The sequence below is a fragment of the Physella acuta genome, unplaced genomic scaffold, assembly GCF_028476545.2.
Source record: "Physella acuta isolate Inbredline_101_S28 unplaced genomic scaffold, ASM2847654v3 ptg000029l, whole genome shotgun sequence".
Classification (NCBI taxonomy): Eukaryota; Metazoa; Mollusca; class Gastropoda; family Physidae; genus Physella; species Physella acuta.
In genome coordinates this window covers 309,411-333,433 of record NW_026731549.1, presented here as the reverse complement: position 1 = coordinate 333,433, position 24,023 = coordinate 309,411, and the positions used below count along the sequence as shown (strand labels likewise).

General features: G+C 38.5%; 1 protein-coding gene across 1 annotated transcript; it reads left to right on the top strand.

Annotated features, from left to right (window-relative positions):
- Nucleotides 1-52: 52 nt before the first annotated feature.
- LOC131941594 (galactoside alpha-(1,2)-fucosyltransferase 2-like) lies at nucleotides 53-20,499 on the top strand. Its single transcript, XM_059300914.1, has 4 exons — nucleotides 53-148; nucleotides 14,222-14,621; nucleotides 19,181-19,342; nucleotides 19,947-20,499. Exons 2-4 carry the CDS (start codon nucleotides 14,275-14,277, stop codon nucleotides 20,410-20,412), a joined length of 975 nt encoding a protein of 324 aa, XP_059156897.1. The 5' UTR covers nucleotides 53-148; nucleotides 14,222-14,274; the 3' UTR covers nucleotides 20,413-20,499.
- The last annotated feature ends 3,524 nt before the right edge of the window (nucleotides 20,500-24,023 follow it).

Here is a 24,023-nt window from a genome sequence, read left to right as displayed (position 1 = left end):
ACGGTGTTATCTCTTTTAAGTGCAACAGGTGTGCCTACCTGTACCACCACCTGTCGGGGACACCCCCATTGGTGTGTGGACACTGTTACAGGCAACATACACTGGACTTTGTGTGAGGATTGGGACTGTGTGAGGATTTTGACTGTGTGTGAGTATTGTGTGAGTCACATTCCATTCTGTAGCAACATTTCCAGTCACATTCCTTAAACTCTCCAGACACATTCCTTAAACTCTCCAGTCACATTCCTTAAACTCTCCAGTCACATTCCTTAAATTCTCCAGTCACATTCCTTAAACTCTCCAGTCACATTCCTTAAACTCTCCAGTCACATTCCTTAAACTCTCCAGTCACATTCCTTTCTGTAGCAAACTCTCCAGTCACATTCCTTAAACTCTCCAGTCACATTCCTTAAACTCTCCAGTCACATTCCTTAAACTCTACAGTCACATTCCTTTCTGTAGCAAACTCTTCAGTCACATTCCTTAAACTCTCCAGTCACATTCCTTAAACTCTCCAGTCACATTCCTTAAACTCTACAGTCACATTCCTTTCTGTAGCAAACTCTCCAGTCACATTCCTTAAACTCTCCAGTCACATTCCTTAAACTCTCCAGTCACATTCCTTAAACTCTCCAGTCACATTCCTTTCTGTAGCAAACTCTCCAGTCACATTCCTTAAACTCTCCAGTCACATTCCTTAAACTCTCCAGTCACATTCCTTTCTGTAGCAAACTCTCCAGTCACATTCCTTAAACTCTCCAGTCACATTCCTTAAACTCTCCAGTCACATTCCTTAAACTCTACAGTCACATTCCTTTCTGTAGCAAACTCTTCAGTCACATTCCTTAAACTCTCCAGTCACATTCCTTAAACTCTCCAGTCACATTCCTTAAACTCTCCAGTCACATTCCTTAAACTCTCCAGTTACATTCCTTAAACTCTCCAGTCACATTCCTTAAACTCTCCAGTCACATTTCTTAAACTCTCCAGTCACATTCCTTAAACTCTCCAGTCACATTCCTTAAACTCTCCAGTCACATTCCTTTCTGTAGCAAACTCTCCAGTCACATTCCTTAAACTCTCCAGTCACATCCCTTAAACTCTCCAGTCACATTCCTTAAACTCTCCAGTCACATTCCTTAAACTCTCCAGTCACATTCCTTAAACTCTCCAGTCACATTCCTTAAACTCTACAGTCACATTCCTTTCTGTAGCAAACTCTTCAGTCACATTCCTTAAACTCTCCAGTCACATTCCTTAAACTCTCCAGTCACATTCCTTAAACTCTCCAGTCACATTCCTTAAACTCTTCAGTTACATTCCTTAAACTCTCCAGTCACATTCCTTAAACTCTCCAGTCACATTCCTTAAACTCTTCAGTCACATTCCTTAAACTCTCCAGTCACATTCCTTAAACTCTCCAGTCACATTCCTTAAACTCTCCAGTCACATTCCTTAAACTCTTCAGTTACATTGCTTAAACTCTCCAGTCACATTCCTTAAACTCTCCAGTCACATTCCTTAAACTCTCCACTCACATTCTTTAAACTCTCCACTCACATTCCTTAAACTCTCCAGTCACATTCCTTAAACTCTCCAGTCACATTCCTTAAACTCTCCAGTCACATTCCTTAAACTCTCCAGTCACATTCCTTAAACTCTCCAGTCACATTCCTTAAACTCTCCAGTCACATTCCTTAAACTCTCCAGTCACATTCCTTTCTGTAGCAAACTCTCCAGTCACATTCCTTAAACTCTCCAGTCACATTCCTTAAACTCTCCAGTCACATTCCTTTCTGTAGCAAACTCTCCAGTCACATTCCTTAAACTCTCCAGTCACATTCCTTAAACTCTCCAGTCACATTCCTTAAACTCTCCAGTCACATTCCTTAAACTCTCCAGTCACATTCCTTTCTGTAGCAAACTCTCCAGTCACATTCCTTAAACTCTCCAGTCACATTCCTTAAACTCTCCAGTCACATTCCTTTCTGTAGCAAACTCTCCAGTCACATTCCTTAAACTCTCCAGTCACATTCCTTAAACTCTCCAGTCACATTCCTTAAACTCTACAGTCACATTCCTTTCTGTAGCAAACTCTTCAGTCACATTCCTTAAACTCTCCAGTCACATTCCTTAAACTCTCCAGTCACATTCCTTAAACTCTCCAGTCACATTCCTTAAACTCTCCAGTTACATTCCTTAAACTCTCCAGTCACATTCCTTAAACTCTCCAGTCACATTTCTTAAACTCTCCAGTCACATTCCTTAAACTCTCCAGTCACATTCCTTAAACTCTCCAGTCACATTCCTTTCTGTAGCAAACTCTCCAGTCACATTCCTTAAACTCTCCAGTCACATCCCTTAAACTCTCCAGTCACATTCCTTAAACTCTCCAGTCACATTCCTTAAACTCTCCAGTCACATTCCTTAAACTCTCCAGTCACATTCCTTAAACTCTCCAGTCACATTCCTTTCTGTAGCAAACTCTTCAGTCACATTCCTTAAACTCTCCAGTCACATTCCTTAAACTCTCCAGTCACATTCCTTAAACTCTCCAGTCACATTCCTTAAACTCTTCAGTTACATTCCTTAAACTCTCCAGTCACATTCCTTAAACTCTTCAGTTACATTCCTTAAACTCTCCAGTCACATTCCTTAAACTCTCCAGTCACATTCCTTAAACTCTCCAGTCACATTCCTTAAACTCTCCAGTCACATTCCTTAAACTCTTCAGTTACATTCCTTAAACTCTCCAGTCACATTCCTTAAACTCTCCAGTCACATTCCTTAAACTCTTCAGTCACATTCCTTAAACTCTCCAGTCACATTCCTTAAACTCTCCAGTCACATTCCTTAAACTCTCCAGTCACATTCCTTTCTGTAGCAAACTCTCCAGTCACATTCCTTAAACTCTCCAGTCACATCCCTTAAACTCTCCAGTCACATTCCTTAAACTCTCCAGTCACATTCCTTAAACTCTCCAGTCACATTCCTTAAACTCTCCAGTCACATTCCTTAAACTCTACAGTCACATTCCTTTCTGTAGCAAACTCTTCAGTCACATTCCTTAAACTCTCCAGTCACATTCCTTAAACTCTCCAGTCACATTCCTTAAACTCTCCAGTCACATTCCTTAAACTCTTCAGTTACATTCCTTAAACTCTCCAGTCACATTCCTTAAACTCTCCAGTCACATTCCTTAAACTCTTCAGTCACATTCCTTAAACTCTCCAGTCACATTCCTTAAACTCTCCAGTCACATTCCTTAAACTCTCCAGTCACATTCCTTAAACTCTTCAGTTACATTGCTTAAACTCTCCAGTCACATTCCTTAAACTCTCCAGTCACATTCCTTAAACTCTCCACTCACATTCTTTAAACTCTCCACTCACATTCCTTAAACTCTCCAGTCACATTCCTTAAACTCTCCAGTCACATTCCTTAAACTCTCCAGTCACATTCCTTAAACTCTCCAGTCACATTCCTTAAACTCTCCAGTCACATTCCTTAAACTCTCCAGTCACATTCCTTAAACTCTCCAGTCACATTCCTTTCTGTAGCAAACTCTCCAGTCACATTCCTTAAACTCTCCAGTCACATTCCTTAAACTCTCCAGTCACATTCCTTTCTGTAGCAAACTCTCCAGTCACATTCCTTAAACTCTCCAGTCACATTCCTTAAACTCTCCAGTCACATTCCTTAAACTCTCCAGTCACATTCCTTAAACTCTCCAGTCACATTCCTTTCTGTAGCAAACTCTCCAGTCACATTCCTTAAACTCTCCAGTCACATTCCTTAAACTCTCCAGTCACATTCCTTTCTGTAGCAAACTCTCCAGTCACATTCCTTAAACTCTCCAGTCACATTCCTTAAACTCTCCAGTCACATTCCTTAAACTCTACAGTCACATTCCTTTCTGTAGCAAACTCTTCAGTCACATTCCTTAAACTCTCCAGTCACATTCCTTAAACTCTCCAGTCACATTCCTTAAACTCTCCAGTCACATTCCTTAAACTCTCCAGTTACATTCCTTAAACTCTCCAGTCACATTCCTTAAACTCTCCAGTCACATTTCTTAAACTCTCCAGTCACATTCCTTAAACTCTCCAGTCACATTCCTTAAACTCTCCAGTCACATTCCTTTCTGTAGCAAACTCTCCAGTCACATTCCTTAAACTCTCCAGTCACATCCCTTAAACTCTCCAGTCACATTCCTTAAACTCTCCAGTCACATTCCTTAAACTCTCCAGTCACATTCCTTAAACTCTCCAGTCACATTCCTTAAACTCTCCAGTCACATTCCTTTCTGTAGCAAACTCTTCAGTCACATTCCTTAAACTCTCCAGTCACATTCCTTAAACTCTCCAGTCACATTCCTTAAACTCTCCAGTCACATTCCTTAAACTCTTCAGTTACATTCCTTAAACTCTCCAGTCACATTCCTTAAACTCTTCAGTTACATTCCTTAAACTCTCCAGTCACATTCCTTAAACTCTCCAGTCACATTCCTTAAACTCTCCAGTCACATTCCTTAAACTCTCCAGTCACATTCCTTAAACTCTTCAGTTACATTCCTTAAACTCTCCAGTCACATTCCTTAAACTCTCCAGTCACATTCCTTAAACTCTTCAGTCACATTCCTTAAACTCTCCAGTCACATTCCTTAAACTCTCCAGTCACATTCTTTAAACTCTCCAGTCACATTCCTTAAACTCTTCAGTCACATTCCTTAAACTCTCAAGTCACATTCCTTAAACTCTCCAGTCACATTCCTTAAACTCTCCAGTCACATTCCTTAAACTCTCCAGTCATATTCCTTAAACTCTCCAGTCACATTCCATTCTGTATGAAAAGCGGAGATATCAAGTCAAAGATGACTGCTTATTTTTTTCTCTTCGAAACTCCTTAGCACACTATGCTAATTTTGTTTAATTACCATGAAACCCAGTCTTTAAGTTGTAAAACAATAATATTCATGAAAACACGTTTGTAGTTACATTGTACCAGTTTGAAGATAATAAACAAACGTTATCTCTAACCAATCATTTTTTTTGTGTGTGCTGGGCTATGCATGCTAATGGAGGGGAGATATGCGAAAAAAAAACCTGTTGAGTGTTATAAGAAGTTTTAGCCACAAATAGCTTTATCTCTGCGGAAATGGTTTGTGTCGCCTCTTATCTCATTTTCTGATGTCATCGTCAAATGCCATCCTCTAATATCATTCTCTAATTATCCAGTGTCATCCGCTAAGGTAAACCTCTAATGTCATAATTCATTTATCCAATGTCATCCTAGAATGCCATCCAATGTCATCCTCTGTTACCATCATCTATTATCATCCTCTTACTCATCCTCCAATTTCATCCTCTAATTATCTAATATCACCCTCTAATGTCATCCTTAAATGTCACCCTCTAATGTCATCCTTAAATGTCACCCTCTAATGTCATCCTTAAATACCATCTACTGACTTCCTCTAATTCCATCTCTTATTGTCATCCCGTATAATGACCCGTTATAAGAACCTCTAGCCGCACTGAATCCTCACCAATTAAACCTCTATTTACCCCGAACCTTAAAAACAAACAAACGAGCAATTCCCAATAACGTCGAGTCATGAGCTAGCGTTGATTACGTCCCTTCCCCCAGCTTCATGATTACGTCCCTTCCCCCAGCGCCTTGATTACGTCCCTTCCCCCAGCGCCTTGATTACGTCCCTTCCCCCAGCGCCTTGATTACCTCCCTTTCCCCAGCGCCTTGATTACCTCCCTTTCCCCAGCGTCTATGGTGTTTGTAGGATTACAACAGCTAGTGACACACAGTAGGATTACTGCGAGTATTTAACCTTTAGAGCTTTCCACTGCCCAGCGCTATCTCCACCTGTGTCAGGTGTGTCAACCAGGGTGTGTTGATCCGCTGGTCACGTGTGACACACGAGGGCCGTGAGTGGACGCACAGCTGTGGGAATTACACAGATTGTGTGTTAAACGATGGAAAGTGATACTACACAGTTAAAAAAACTGGAGTTGACGTAAACAGACACGACTGAAATCAATGAGTGTTCACTGTGGCAGGACCGATTGGGTGGGGGTAAAGGTGGGGGTGGTACAGACGGTAGGACCTAATTCTAGTAGGACTATTAATAACGCAGTATGATATCACATGGTACTTCTGTTTACGAGCGTTACTAGATCTAGATGTTAAAAGGTAAACGATTTGTTTATTTTGAAGTGAATATGTCCGACTGTCACTAATATATTCTTAACGAACAATGTTTTGTATTTACATTCTGTTTTGTATTTACATTCTGTTTTGTATGTACATTCTGTTTTGTATTTACATTCTGTTTTGTATTTACATTCTGTTTTGTATTTACATTCTGTTTTGTATTTACATTCTGTTTTGTATTTACATTCTGTTTTGTATTTACATTCTGTTTTGTATTTACATTCTGTTTTGTATTTACATTCTGTTTTGTATTTACATTCTGTTTTGTATTTACATTCTGTTTTGTATTTAAATTATTTTAATATAAATTTGAAGTTGTGTTCTTGGTTGTTTTAGCTTGAATTTGCGTTGTACTGTTTGCTTGTGTGTATATGTGTGTATGTGTATGTGTGTGTATGTGTGTGTATGTATGTGTGTGTATGTGTGTGTATGTGTATATATATGAGTGTATGTATGTGTGTGTATATGTGTGTATGTATGTGTGTGAGGGTGTGTGTGTGTGTGTTCAACTTTTACATGATATTAAACTTTCTGTTGCCAAGGCCGAGGATCCATTCTCAATTGAGCACATACTTGTTAAACTTCCTGTTACGGGACTCCCTGAATTTGATTGTTATCTATTCAAGTGGAGAGTGTCCAATGTCATCACTCCATGTCACCACCACCCCCACTCTATCACCGCCACCCCAACCCCCGTATCACCATCAGCCCCATTCCGGTCTGAGGCGTAGCGACCCCTCTCGGCGCCCGGGGACAAACTTTCAATTTGCCCCCCGCCACACATATATATTTATACATACATACATACATATATATATAAATAAATAAATATATATATATATATATATATATATATATATATATATATATATATATATATATATATATATACATACATATATATATATACATATATATATATATATATATATATATATATATATATATATATATATATATATATATATGGTTTTATTGCAAAGAATGCTCACCTATATTAAGTTTCTGGTTTCACACACTAAATGTGGCACTACATAGCCACGAGGAAAACTTGAATGCGGATGTTGATAAAAATGTTGGAGAATTTTCTATCGCTGATCAAACTTGTCGCTCAGTATGACCCAAACACATCCAGCACGCAGAAGGAAATCCGAGAACAATTTTTTTTATTTGTCATCAGAAATCCAGAATGAATTTATTCACATACTTGCATCGGCTGTAAAGAACCAATTGTTGAGTGATATCATGAAAAACAAGTATTACGGTATCTTACTTGACTCAACTTCTTATCTAGGATATCGGGAACAGCTTTCTCAGGTCATTAGATTTGTGGATGAGGATTTTTAAACTAAAAAAGTAACTATCAAAGAAACATTTTTTGGTTATATCGAGATACATTCAAAAGACGCAGCAAACCTAGTGAGAGTCATCGTCGAGATACTGAAATTTGACAGCATACCTCTAGCTGACTGTCGGACACAATGTTATGACAATGCTGAAATCTGACGGCATACTTCTAGCAGACTGTCGGACACAATGTTATGACAATACCGCTGTGATGACTAGGTGTCAAGGACGAACATGTGTCAAAAATGACAATGCATTGTTTGTCAACGGTGATAACCACAACTTAAACTTAGCAGGAGCACACTCAGATAAGCAGGATCCGCTTGTCACATTTTTTAAAAACACTTGAAAGTATAAATTCATGTATCTCTCATTCAACAATTCGGATCCACTTGTCGTCACATTTTTTAAAACACTTGAAACTATAATTCATTTATCTCTCATTTAACAATTCGTTGAGAAGATTTTAAAAAGCTGCGCTTATCACAGTAAAACAGGAGTGTGAAACACCCAGAAGCTGTTAAAAATAGGGATAAAAGACTTGATGATTTAGTTGGGCTGCTGGAAAAAATTATCGGACTCAACTATGACGTATGAAACCAGAAGTGGCGCAGAACAGCTGCAGACGTGGGTATTGAATTTTAACTTCATAGTTTTATTACATTTATGGAAAGTCATTCTTTGAAAAATGAATCGTTTACAGAAGCGCTTAAAGGATCCTACTATCAATTTCAAGGAAGCAGCAACTGATATTTAATCTTTGGAGCAAGAATTGGTCAGGCTTCGTGATGATATAAGCCTAGATGCTGTTGAAAACGCCAAAACAAAATGCACAGCCTGGGGGATTGAGATGGACAGAAAGATTAAACGACGTAGGAAGATGCCTGGAGAACTGGAAAGAGATGCTAAACTTTCATCAGAAGAAGAAATTGTGGCGTTATGAAGGGCATATTTGATCGACTTTAACAAAATGGCGTAGGCCTTTTTACTTCCGGAATTGTTGCCGACTTTCTTTCATAGTTTTTAGTGATTTTCTTCAATTTTAAATCTAAAAAATCTAAGGGAAGTATTACTCATCCAACAGGGTTGAATATGTAGTTTAGTACTAAATAACAAGCCGGTTTTTAATGTAATATTTTATGTTTTTATTTTATGGTCTCTTCCATTGTTAATTAAAATGTAAACCGGATATCGATATTCTTAGTTCTTGTAGATCTTGTAGATCTGCTGATAATTCGTTTTTTCAATTTAATCAATTTCTATTGATGTCAGTATGAGTTTCTAGTTTCACTGGTGGGTGAAAATGTTAGGGACAGGTGTTGTCACCAGAAGCAGCAGAGCTAAGAAGTATCGTTTAAATAAAGAAAAAGCTATATCAAAAAAGATTTCTAACATTTATGCTGCGGATGATATTCATGTTCAAACGAAAGATGGAGGGCAATGCATTATTATTGCTTTCAAAAACTCAATTAGCTATGAAAAAATATAAAAAATTGATAAAAACAAAATATGCTGATGCTGTTGAGGAAAGATGCGATGAAGATGGCGCCAATGTTGAAGATATATACAAATTACCAGGGCTGTCTGTCCATCTTTACCACACAAATAACAAAATCATGGTGCAGGGTAAATCTAACGTTGTATCTGTTTGGGTGGAGACTGATTTGTGTAGTATTTTAAATACTCTCATTACAACCGACACATGTATTGACATGCCTCTACCCATGTCGCCGCCACTATCACTGTCACCACCACCTTCACTGTCCCCACCCAGAGAATTGGAGCTACCCATTTCGCCGCCCTTGATTATGTCACTGTCCCCACCCAGAGAATTTGAGCTACCCATTTCGCCGCCCTTGATTATGTCACTGTCCCCACCCAGAGAATTGGAGCTACCCATTTCGCCGCCCTTGATTATGTCACTGTCCCCACCCAGAGAATTGGAGCTACCCATTTCGCCGCCCTTGATTATGTCACTGTCCCCACCCAGAGAATTGGAGCTACCCATTTCACCGCCCATGATTATGTCACTGTCCCCACCCAGAGAATTGGAGCTACCCATTTCGCCGCCCTTGATTATGTCACTGTCCCCACTCAGAGAATTGGAGCTACCCATTTCACCGCCCTTGATTATGTCACTGTCCCCACTCAGAGAATTGGAGCTACCCATTTCACCGCCCTTGATTATGTCACTGTCCCCACCCAGAGAATTGGAGCTACCCATTTCGCCGCCCTTGATTATGTCACTGTCCCCACCCAAAGAATTGGAGCTACCCATTTCGCCGCCCTTGATTATGTCACTGTCCCCACCCAAAGAATTGGAGCTACCCATTTCACCGCCCTTGATTATGTCCGCTTCCAATAGTGACAAACAATGTGATGAGGTTACGATCACAACCAAATCGTTAGATTGTATAACACCGATCAATAACTATACATTTTCTTCACATCTATCTCAAACAACTGATTTGAATAGACCAAAAACAACACTGAATGAATCCTTTCATCAAACCACACAATTGGAGGACAGTTTAAGATCGTTTATTCTTAATGAGATAACCTGTGTTAAAAAAGCTTTTAAAGCGGAGAAACTGCAGTTTAACAGCCAACTAGAACAACTCCGAGGAGAAAACGCTTTCTTAAGGGACGAAGTCAAGAGACTATCTAATGAAGTGCATAGCTGCAAAGATATACACGTTAACCTTAAGAAGCGTTTGATTGATCAAGAAAATATTTCTGCGTCACTAAAGAAACTCCTCACAACCAAGAAACCCTCTTGCAGCACAATATCCACCTCAACATGTGAGGATAATCAACAACTAATAAATGAAACAAAAATCACATCGGCAGGCATCATGCAAGAAGCTCCGTTCCCAATCCCTGTTAAAATTACACAACGTGAAGACAGATCACATTTATCCAAACCATCGGAACATTCGAGTCCCAGCACCCTGCAACGACCACGCACTAAAAGTGATTCTACACAATACAGCGTCCCAACGGTCAAGGCTGTCCATGTCCCAGTTGTCCAACGCTCTACTCACTACGGCACTAATAGAGATAGCACACAGCATGTCGCCGCCCCCCCCCACACCAACCAAACAACAAAACACCATTTGATCCTTGGTGACTCTACACTTAAAGGTCTCCATCCTGATATAATGGCCACGGATCTTTACGAGCGTGTATCGGTAATAGCGCTGCCTGGGGCTAATTTTGATAAAATTAGTGACGTTATTAGTAGCCGATCACGTGACTCTAATACCACAACTGTAACCTTACATTGTGGTGTCAACGACAGTCTATCAAACGTCAGACTGTCACAAGCTAATAAGCTAGAAATTGTTAGAAGTATCACTCACAAATTTCCCAACGCAACAATCCGATTCTCATCCATCGTACCCCCATGTCGGGGCAAAGGTAGGCACTTGATAGAATTAAATAATAGATTTTTACATTCTTTCTGTATTAGTTATAAATACTGTTTTATAAACAATACACCTTTTTTCACTGCGAAGTCAGGTGCCCCGAGACAACGCTTGTACAGTGACTGTATTCATTTAACTAAAATGGGAAGCAGTATTCTCGCTAAAAATATAAAGTATCCCCAAAGAGCCGTTAGCTTAACAGATAAAGACCATGTGCAACTTTCAAACGTAAAAGGTACAAAGGCTGATTTGGTTTCGACTGTTGATATGCTTCCAACAATATCTTCAGATCAATTGATCTCTAGCCCAGGCTTACATCACTTAATGGGCTTTAGCCCTTTGTTGCTTCATCAAGCTCTAATGTTGTCGCTTAAGCGCCTTCCTGGAACCTAACTTTTTCACTTACTATTTACTGGTTTAGCTCACGGTACTATTTTAATTATAATACATACTGATACTATTATTGATACTCGCTGCTCTTCACACTGCCCTAATATCTTTCTCTCTCTCTCTCTCTCGCTCTCTCTCTCTCTCTCTCTCTCTCTCAAAATAAATACCTATATATATATATATATATATATATATATATATATATATATATATATATATATATATATATAAGAGCAGCGAGTGTTTTTTTTTATTGGGTGACTAAGTGTGTAATTGTAAGACAATTATATTGATTCTGTTTAATTAGTTCATTATATTGATTTTTGTTTATAACGTCTCTTATTCATTGATATTTTATTATCTTTATGTCTATATTCATCATCCTGGCCCTCACAAAGTGGGCTAAAATTGGGTCATTTAAATATTTTCCACATATTTAATAAACACCATGAAGTTCTAAAAATTTTAAACAATTCCAACAATCCTTTCCATATCTTTGGTTTCTCTGAAACTCGATTACAATCTTTTATAAATGATGTTGAGATATCCGTCTCTGATTATAACCTAATACGCCGAGACCCATCCTTACACAAAGAAACTGGCCTTTGTGTCTATGTCCACTCCTCAATTCGTTTCAAGTACAGGAAGGATCTGTCAACGGACAATATAGAATGTATATGGATTGAACTGGAAAAAAGCAAACACCATCCGGCAATTTTAATTTGCTTCCTTTATAGAAATCCCTGCGAAAACATGGATTGGTATGATCGTTTTTGCTCCATGATGGATACCGTTTTATCTACTAACAATGAATATATCATATTGGGAGATTTTAATATAAATTTATTAAAACCTCAAGGATATTGGCAAGATATTATTGATTCTCTGAATCTAAAACAATTTGTGCACACGGCTATCAGGGTAAATGATAAATCAAGTACAATAATTGACCACATATACGCATCACCTGACTGCAACCTAATAGAGGTCTGTGTCCCCTCTTGTGGTGTTAGTGACCACTTCCCTGTTTGTTGTACTTTTTCGACAAAAAGATTATGTGTACCTTCGCGGCAACACATAACTATAAATTATTGCTCTTTTAGAAAATTTAATGAAAATCTTTTTCTTTCGGATTTATTGGCTGCCCCTTCTGCAATGTATACAATTATAATTGTCCCGATCTTGCCATTTCTGAATGGCTGCGTATTTTCTATACTATATATGACAAACATATTCCTAAAAATCTCTAAAAGGGTTGAGACTACATACAAACCTTCTTGGTTTAACAACAATATCGAATCTGCAATTAATAAAAGAGACTGGCTTAAACGTTATGGAACTTCTGAGGACTTTTGTAGGCAACGAAATTATGTCAAACTGCTCGTGCGTAGGTCGAAGAAGGAGTATTTTAATAAGCTGCTGTCAGGCAAACCTAATTCCAAATCTATCTGGACTGCCATGAATCAAATAATTAGAAAAAAATCGCACATGTAATATCAGACCTATTTTCTTTTAACATAAAATTAAATCGTCGTCTTAATTTACCATCTATCTAGATCTGAAAATATATTCAAATCTAAACTAAAACTACACTTATTTAATGACCTCTCTAACTGACTCATTGTAACATTTCTCATTAATCTATTATATTCTCTTTTTTATCTCATTTTGTATTATAACTATGTAACACTATTTCATTATTCCACATCAGTACATTGACTGAGTAGGTCATGTACTATAATTTCTAGACATTTGCTTCTGTAAATACCATGTTTTATTAAAACTTAAATTAATTTTCGTATTTAATGTAATTAAAAATGTGATTAAACGGGGAGGGGGCTGGGGCACCCTCTACCCCTCCCCACCCCCCCCCCCATCTAAGAAAAGCTGCTAAGGGATTTTTGCCTGTCACAGTTTCTTAAGGGTATTTGTGTTGTAGTTACATAGTCAAGGTAGAAAACAGTTAAATCAGTATTTCATGGCTCTTAGCCGTTAGATTTCTAGACTTTCTGCTAAAATTAGCTCAAAATTTTTTTCAACCCGTCCCCCCCTCAGGGTCGGCGCCCGGGGACATATGTACTCCCTGCCCTCTTGCTACGCCTCTGCATTCCATGTCACCAGCAGCACCCACCCCAACCCCTGTGTCAATAGCAACCCCATCTCGTGTCACCACCAACCCCAACCTGTGTCACCACCAACCCCCACCCCGTGTCACCACCAACCCCACCTCGTGTCACCACCAACCCCATCTCGTGTCACCACCAACCCCATCTCGAGTCACCACCAACCCCATCTCGTGTCACCACCAGCCCCATCTCGAGTCACCACCAACCCCATCTCGTGTCACCACCAGCCCCACCCCATGTCACCCCCACGCTGTATTATCTCAACACGGTGTCACCAGTACCTCCACAATTGATCACCACTTCCACAGCTCATGCGCTAAACTATTCCACCATCTGTTCAAGGCGCGCGTTATCACCAGCCCAACATCTGTCGAGTCGCACACACACACACACATATGCACACACACACATATACACACACACACTCATACACACACACACATGACGCTCTATTGATTCATGTTTAATCCATGAAAGTATTAAGCGTTCAGCGCGCATTAATCCTTAAACAGGTCATACGTATTCTAATTTTTTTTAAAGCTTTCTTTTATTTTTTCAAAACGTAAAATTATAGCGTCAATGACCATGAAATTCTTACATTCAATGACCTTAAGATTTTTATCATGTGATTTTCGCTTAAAGTATTTTTTTTCTTACTGTATAGATATATACATATTCAAGTTTATATCACGCATTTTTCAGTATTGGATGTAACAGCCTGGAGCCCCTGAGCCAGAGGATATGACTCAGCCACAATGATTCGACCAGCACTCCGGCATTTTTTCTTCGTGATCACACTCATCACGAGCACGGCTTTCATGCTGTACTGCATGACGGATGTATTTGGTGGCACCGTCATAGAGCACCCGCAAACGGCACGACAACCGGAAGTGAAGTGGGCGTCAACCGACATCTCCAGACTTCCGGTGACGATCAACCACGACCAGGGCAGGCTGGGAAACAAACTCTTCAAGTACGCTTCTCTGCTGGGGATCGCACGGTCCAATGGACGGGTCCCTGTGGTCGGTCCCTACGTCGATGGGGTCAACTTGGCAGGGATTTTTAACCTGTCGCATGTTGACCCCACGCTGAACGCTAAAGAGTGAGTAGAGTTTTGTTTTTTAATTATTTTTTAAAAAGTTGTTATTAGTTACGGTAGGGGGGTGGTCAAGCGTTAGAGTGAGTTGGGGTCGGCGTGGTCGAGTCGTTAAAGCTCATGGTTGCTAAACCGAAAAGTCTCGAGTTCGAACCCTCGGGCAGATGAGGCTCGTTAGCTGGAGACAGCCACTCTTCTAGGAGAGACAACTCCAAAATCAAACAACTGCTGCCTTGTAGCTTGTTCTTGATTGGACAAAGGCTATGGAAGCAAATCCAAAAAGAAAAGCAGGCTGAAATCAGAGTCAATGGCCTCAATGGCGCATAACCAGTTGACACGTAATTCTTAAATGTGTGGGCATGTTTCTTCCCTAGTCCACATTTCTATGTGAGTACCTGTCTATGTGAGTACCTGTCTATGTGAGTACCTGTCTATGTGAGTACCTGTCTATGTGAGTACCTGTCTATGTGAGTACCTGTCTATGTGAGTACCTGTCTATGTGAGTACCTGTCTATGTGAGTACATGTCTATGTGAGTACCTGTCTATGTGAGTACATGTCTATGTGAGTACATGTCTATGTGAGTACCTGTCTATGTGAGTACCTGTCTATGTGAGTACCTGTCTATGTGAGTACCTGTCTATGTGAGTACCTGTCTATGTGAGTACATGTCTATGTGAGTACCTGTCTATGTGAGTACATGTCTATGTGAGTACCTGTCACTGCTATGTGAGTACCTGTCTATGTGAGTACCTGTCACTGCTATGTGAGTACCTGTCTATGTGAGTACCTGTCTATGTGAGTACCTGTCTATGTGAGTACCTGTCTATGTGAGTACCTGTCTATGTGAGTACCTGTCTATGTGAGTACCTGTCTATGTGAGTACCTGTCTATGTGAGTACCTGTCTATGTGAGTACCTGTCTATGTGAGTACCTGTCTATGTGAGTACCTGTCACTGCTATGTGAGTATCTGTCTATGTGAGTACCTGTCTATGTGAGTACCTGTCTATGTGAGTACATGTCTATGTGAGTACCTGTCTATGTGAGTACCTGTCTATGTGAGTACCTGTCTATGTGAGTACCTGTCTATGTGAGTACCTGTCTATGTGAGTACATGTCTATGTGAGTACCTGTCTATGTGAGTACCTGTCTATGTGAGTACCTGTCTATGTGAGTACCTGTCTATGTGAGTACCTGTCACTGCTATGTGAGTACATGTCTATGTGAGTACCTGTCACTGCTATGTGAGTACCTGTCACTGCTATGTGAGTACATGTCTATGTGAGTACCTGTCTATGTGAGTACATGTCTATGTGAGTATATGTCTATGTGAGTACCTGTCTATGTGAGTACATGTCTATGTGAGTACCTGTCTATGTGAGTACATGTCTATGTGAGTACCTGTCACTGCTATGTGAGTACATGTCTATGTGAGTACCTGTCACTGCTATGTGAGTACCTGTCACTGCTATGTGAGTACATGTCTATGTGAGTACCTGTCTATGTGAGTACATGTCTATGTGAGTATATGTCTATGTGAGTACCTGTCTATGTGAGTACATGTCTATGTGAGTATATGTCTATGTGAGTACATGTCACTTCTATGTGAGTACCTGTCTATGTGAGTACCTGTCTATGTGAGTACATGTCTATGTGAGTACATGTCTATGTGAGTACATGTCTATGTGAGTACCTGTCACTGCTATGTGAGTACCTGTCTATGTGAGTACCTGTCTATGTGAGTACCTGTCACTGCTATGTGAGTACCTGTCTATGTGAGTACATGTCTATGTGAGTACCTGTCTATGTGAGTACCTGTCTATGTGAGTACCTGTCTCCCCACTAATCCATACCCTTTTACCACCCCCTCCCCTAACCGCCAAGGCCACATCTTTATGGTGGTTACATATCCCCAATCGGAATAAAGCGGGAGTAATCTCCCCTAAACGTTCTCGAATATTCTTATATAACACTAAGGGGTATGTCAACTCGGGATATAGACATGATTTTTAATCCATTTTTCATTACTTAAACTATTTAAAATAGAATAGAATCTCGTAGAAAAAAGAATTGCACACCAAATGAACAGCAAACAATATGTGTATAACAGTGCGGAATATTATTATTCATTTTCGTTTTTTTGAGAAATCGGTAATAGCGTATAGTACTATTTCCGATAAATGGAAATTTCTCAAAATTTGACAGAAGGCGGAAAATTAGATCTTTTACATGTATGTGAAATTTCGTCAATAAAAGTACAGTTTCTTATCCCGTAAAGTATTGTGTTAACGGTATAAGAAATAAATGTAGTAATATTGGTACCGTATGAATTGTGATGATCAGTAAAATCTGGAATTCAACCGGTAAGAGGGTCTGCGCCGCTTCTTTACCGGGAATATAGATTCTAGTATAGCTTTACTAGAGGTAATAATATCATTAAGGTCTGATGACTAAGGGTCAATTCAATGCCCAAAGTTTACAGCCTTATTAGAATAATAATGGGTTTTACCAGGTCCGATGACCTCTTGTCTCTGGCAAGGGTTTACGGCCGGTGAATAAAATAGCAGGTCCGATGACTACGGGTCAACTCAATGCCCGCAGTTTACGGCCTGTAGTAAAATAGAATGAGGCTGTGTATAATATAATATCTACTGCTCCGTGGCTGACACACGTGCAGGATAAAAGTAGTACAAAAGGTAACTGAAATATCTACTCAACTGCCACGTGGAATTACGTCACAGGCAGGAATAGTTTAGGTCAAATAAGTATTTAAATGCCCTGTGTGCTAAGACACGGATATTGTAAAGTTTAGTTACGTAGATCAGGTAAGTTATCAACTGTCACATGGACTAAGCCACGAACAGGGTAACAGTGTACAGTAACAGTATGTAAGCAATAATGCATAACAGCAAGATAATATATATGATATTTATTGAAACTAGTTTTACAATGCTAATCAACTATGCATATGAAAATTGGTAAAGTAAACGTAAGAAATAATTAAGTAAAACCAAACCCAAAAAACACGTGGAGGTCGGGCCGACGGCCCCAACGCCGCGTGTGACACCACCAGCTGAGCTCAGTGCTGGGAGAGTGCGAGAATCCCTTTGTTGCATCCCCTTATATGCCTTTACATTGGCGGTGTGTCACGTGGACAAACTAGCCAACTAGAGAGGGGCCTGCGAGGGGGACGAAAGATAGGAATGTACGTAGTTGTATAGAGGGGGGGGGGAAAGTATAGAGCAGGTAAGGGGTGGTGTAAGAATAACGTGGAGCTAGGCCTAAACGGTTTTACCGTCACATATTGGTCTAAGCTCTAAGCTCTCTTAAACTTGATCAAGTATTGACGTTTTAGTTGGGAGTTGACTGAGCTCTCTGAACGACATCTGTCACACAACAGATGAAGAGCGAGTATAGAAGTACACAATTTTTAAAATTTATTCACGTCAACTCTGACCCCGGCACAGCCGGAAATAACCGGCAACCGGCTGTTTACGTTATCCGCGTACTAGTGACGGATGTCGGCCTGAGTTGTTTGTGCGTGTGCATATGTGTGTGTGTGTGCGTGTATGTGTGCATGTGTGTGTGTGTGTGAGTGTGTGAGTGCGTGCGTGTGTGTGGGTGTGTGCGTGTGTGTATGTGTGTATGTGTGTGTGTGTTTATCTGATAGCGAGGTCCTGGGAGAGTTGTTACGTGAGACATTGTTTATTTTCATTAGGAAAGGTGTCACATGGGGTGATTAGCCAGGGATATGTGGTGTTATGGTGTGGAACTGTGGTGGGTGGTGAGGGGCGGGGTTAGGGAAGGTGTCACATTAGGTTATTAGCAAGGGATATATGGTGTTATGGTGTGGAACTGTGGTAGGTGGTGAGGGGAGGGGGTTAGGAAAGGTGTCACATTGGGTGATTAGCAAGGGATATGTGGTGTTATGGTGTGCAACTGTAGTGGGTGGTGGGGGGAGGGTTTAGGGAAGGTGTCACTTTGGGTGATTAGCAAGGGATATGTGGTGTTATGGGGGGGGGGGGGGGGTGATGTGGCTGTTTGCGCGTGCTGCAAGATGAACTGGGGAGGGGGGTAGGATAAGTTGAGGACTAGTGTCAGAGCTAAAAGATTATCTAAGCTCTGCAATAGGTGACAGATGTTTTAAAGTTTAGAAAAGTATTTTCTTTTGTTTTTTACTCGAATAAATGCATCGTCTGAATCTCAACATCACAGCTTCAAATTAAATAATGTTTATTTTTGAGAAAAAATCCATTTCTTGTGCTTACCTGTTTGAGTAATTATAAAAATAAAATTTTCCATAAGAATTTATGAGTTTTCACATATAACTCGAAACATAAGGGAGATAACCGAAGTATTCGTTACACCGATTTTTTATTAACTTTGTTACCTCCCTTTATACATTTGATACATTGGTAAAACATGACTCGATCCATCACAATTAGAATTGCGTAGGTCTAAATGTTTATAACCTTGGTGAACTACTAGGCCTATCATGTGTATAAATATTTCAATTAAATTATACACGGATGTAAATTAAAATATTTTTTCTCCCACGATGACAGTTGGATGGAGATAAACGAAACAAACTACGCGGAGAGAGATGACAGATTTATGTCCCTTCCCCCTAGGCCCGTCAAGGTTCACGGGTACGTACAGTCGTGGCGATACTTCTACAACATCAGGGACGAGATCAGAAGAGAGTTTCAGCTGCAGGAGCGGTACAGGTAAATGTTGTGGTGGTGGTGGTGGTGGAGGTTGTAGTTGTGTGTATGGTGTAAATAGTGGCGTGGCTTCACCATTACTTACTGACACAGCAGCTTAAATTATATATGTAACTTATTTTACCAGCGATATATATATATATATATATATATATATATATATATATATATATATATATATATATATATATATATATATATATATATATAATGTAAGCTACATATATAAATATACATATATACATATATATAATTTATACAACATATATGTATATATATGTATATGTATATTTAGTATATAATTTATACGATATATATATACATATATATATATATATATATATATATATATATATATATATATATATATATATATATATATATATATATATATATATATATATTTACAGAGGTTTTTGAATATTGGATGTTTGTTCTCTTGTCTCTGTCTAAAGCCTTGCATAAAAATATAATATTTATAGATGTATTTTAACATATATTTATTGATGGGTGCATGGCTGTTTTATTTAATTTAAATTTTTTTATATTACACACTTAGCATTAATTAAAGTAATGAACTCAATCTATTTTTATCCCCCACCACCAGACAGGAGGCCCAGACCTGGAGGTCGTCCATCCTCGACTCTGCTCGCTACAACGCCGCCACCCTCGTGGCCGTGCACGTGCGCATGCGCGACGAGTTCTCCAACCCCAACACCACCGAGGCGCCCCCCTCCTTCTACACCAACGCCTTCAACACCATGCGGGCGCTGCTGCCCGGCGCCCGACTCCTCTTCATCGTGACCGGCAACAACCTGCAGTGGTGCCAGGACAACCTGCAAGCCGAGGACGTCCTGGTCCTACAGCCGGACACACCGGAAGTACATTTCTCCTTCCTGTCGGTGTGTGACCATGGCATCGTTTCCGCTGGAACTTTCGGCTGGTGGGCGGCGTGGTTGACCGGCGGTCACGTGGTCTACTACAAGAGGTTCCCAATTCCAGAGTCATACGAGGCGATAGGGTTTGTGGCGGAACATTACTACCCGCCATCTTGGATTCCTGTTGACCATTGAAGCGAATCGGAGACTGGTTCTGGTTGATGCATCTCTACAGTTAAACATGGCTGGTTTCATTGGTGGGATGGTTGAGTTGATGATGGGGTGAGGTGATGGTGTGATGAGGTATTGTGATGAGTTTATGACTCTATGAGGTAAAAGAGTGAAAAAAGATCAGGTCATTGGGTGATGTTGTCACGTGATTAGGTCATGAAATAATGAGTTTGTTTAATATATGAGAACAAGGGGAAGCGATCAATTGAATGTTTAAAGATCATCAAAACATTTTAGGATAAAACATGAAATATCACACATTATCAACCGTTGAAAAAAAGAACACCGCGTAAAATTTTATGAATGTATGTGTTTAAGATTTGTGCTAGCATTTTTTGTGACAGCCAGTGGATAGGAAGCATTTTTCGTGTGAAATATGGGACGTAAATTATTTAATGTGAAAAAATATTTAATGTTAACCATTTAATGTGAGAACCTTGGAATGTTAACTATTTAATAGAGAACTATGGAATGTTAACCGTTTAGTGTGAGAACTATAGAATGTTAACCGTTTAATGTGAGTACTATAGAATGTTAACCATTTAATGTAAGAACTATGGAATGTTAACCATTTAATGTAAGAAATATGGAATGTTAACCATTTAATTTGAGAACTATGTAATGTTAACTATTTAATGTGAGAACCTTGGAATGTTAACCATTTAATGTCAGAACTGTGGAATGATAACCATTTGATGTGAGAACTATGGAATGTTAACCATTTAATGTAAAACTAAATAATGTTAACCATTTAATGTAAAACTATAGGATGTTAACCATTTAATGTAAAACTATAGGATGTTAACCATTTAATGTAAAACTATAGAATGTTAACCATTTAATGTAAAACTATAGAATGTTAACCATTTACTGTAAAACTATAGGATGTTAACCATTTAATGTAAAACTATAGAATGTTAACCATTTAATGTAAAACTATAGAATTTAACCATTTAATGTAAAACTAAATAATGTTAACCATTTAATGTAAAACTATAGGATGTTAACCATTTAATGTAAAACTATAGAATGTTAACCATTTAATGTAAAACTATAGAATGTTAACCATTTAATGTAAAACTATAGAATGTTAACCATTTAATGTAAAACTATAGAATGTTAACCATTTAATGTAAAACTAAATAATGTTAACCATTTAATGTAAAACTAAATAATGTTAACCATTTAATGTAAAACTATAGAATGTTAACCATTTAATGTAAAACTAAATAATGTTAACCATTTAATGTAAAACTATAGAATGTTAACCATTTAATGTAAAACTAAATAACGTTAACCATTTAATGTAAAACTATAGAATGTTAACCATTTAATGTAAAACTATAGAATGTTAACCATTTAACAAGAAAACTTAGAGATGTTAACAGCATACAATGGTAAAAAGTTTGAAACTCTGACCCACATCTCACGCCTTGTCAGTGATATCTCTACACCACCTTCCACCATAACTTTCATGATGTGAATCTTGCACGAAGATGACACTTGGGCTAAGCAATAGATCGCACTTGTACGTCGGTTAATCCAGGATTATGAGAGCATGTAGGTTAGTTCACGAATATAACAAAAATCATCTACCCCTAATGAACTTGTTAATATATTTTGTTTTGCATAATGCTGTGATGTAGTGGTCTGTGGCGTTACGTCGGTTGTATGTCTGTGTGTCTATTTTATGTGTGTCTAGATATCTGTTATGTGCTTTTATATATATATATATATATATATATATATATATATATATATATATATATATATATATATATATATATATATATTATATATATATATGTCTGTTTTATAAATGTCTGTTTATATCTTCTTATGTGTGTCAGCATGTATGTACTTTGAATGTATGTCTCTCTCTATACTTGATTCATTTGTCCCTATGAAACCCATAGAAAAACGTGTATTCCAATGTGCCTGAACATAAAAGGGTTTTATATTTATGATGACAATACAACAGTTTCTAAGTGGCATCTTTGATTGCTAGCCTGAAGATCTCGAGTTCACACTTGTGATTTACGACGTACCTGAGTCCACCCAGCTCTATTGGGTACCTGACTTACGTTGGGGAAAGTAAAGGCGGCTGATCTCTACTTTATCTGCCCAATGGATCGTTAGGTCTAAAAATGAGCTTCACTTTCAGGCAACAACGTTTTTAACAATCTGTTTTACACATTTGACACGTCATTTTACATACTAGTGTAATGTTAAAAAAAATTAAATAATTAATAATTGCAGATATATGTTGTGGTTGTGTTTCACGAGTGACAAAAAGCACATTTAACTTTCTAAAAAAAGTTACTGGTACACATTTATTAATCACATGCATTGTTATAAAATAATATTATATGTTTTATTTATAAAGTGTATATAGGAGCTCCTTATTTTAAAACAATTTTTTATTGTTTAAATCTGTTTAATAACTTTATTTATACATATTAATCTGTTCGTGTTTATGCAACATTTTTCATGTAAAATGTTTGGAAGTGGTGGCCTAATATCTCAGCACCTTCATGTTTAGAAAAATTTGTCTGCAATGTGTTCATTCCCGAAAATTGGATCTCATATGTATTCATTTTATCAATTACTTATTATAGATCAATTAATTTTTTTAATTACTTATACATCAATTTATTTTTTAATGGAGTTGCCTTGTTGATGTATTTAGACATCTATACTTAAATAAAGCACACATAATGAACTATAATATATATGCTTTCTGTCTCTAAAATAAACTCAGCAGTTGTTTGAAAGTATTACAGATATTTTAGTTTGGTGGAGTGTTTGAAAGTATTACAGATATTTTAGTTTGGTGGAGTGTTTGAAAGTATTACAGATATTTTAGTTTGGTGGAGTGTTTGAAAGTATTACAGATATTTTAGTTTGGTGGAGTGTTTGAAAGTATTACAGATATTTTAGTTTGGTGGAGTATTTGAAAGTACTACATATATTTTAGTTTGGTGGAGTGTTTGAAAGTATTACAGATATTTTAGTTTGGTGTAGTGTTTGAAAGTATTACAGATATTTTAGTTTGGTGGAGAGTTTGAAAGTATTACAGATGTTTTAGTTTGGTGGAGAGGTTGTAATTATACCAACAGTGTTATATTTTGGTCAGGGTGTTAGCCAGTCTCATACACTCACCAACATACGTTTTGGTCAGGGTGTTAGCCATACACTTCCCAACATACAGTTTGGTCAAGGTGTTAACCATACACTTCCCAACATACAGTTTGGTCAGGGTGTTAGCCATACACTTCCCAACATACAGTTTGGTCAGGGTGTTAGCCATACACTTCCCAACATACATTTTGGTCAGGGTGTTAGCCATACACTTCCCAACATACAGTTTGGTCAGGGTGTTAGCCATACACTTCCCAACATACAGTTTGGTCAGGGTGTTAGCCATACACTTCCCAACATACAGTTTGGTCAGGGTGTTAGCCATACACTTCCCAACATACAGTTTGGTCAGGGTGTTAGCCATACACTTCCCAACATACAGTTTGGTCAGGGTGTTAGCCATACACTTCCCAACATACAGTTTGGTCAGGGTG

Bases quoted from the DNA above. Each gene is read 5' to 3' on its own strand.
- LOC131941594 (XM_059300914.1), top strand. From the start codon at position 14,275: ATGATTCGACCAGCACTCCGGCATTTTTTCTTCGTGATCACACTCATC. The intron at 14,622-19,180 runs GTGAGTAGAGTT...CCACGATGACAG, and splicing joins CCCACGCTGAACGCTAAAGA to TTGGATGGAGATAAACGAAA. The intron at 19,343-19,946 runs GTAAATGTTGTG...CCCCACCACCAG, and splicing joins CAGCTGCAGGAGCGGTACAG to ACAGGAGGCCCAGACCTGGA.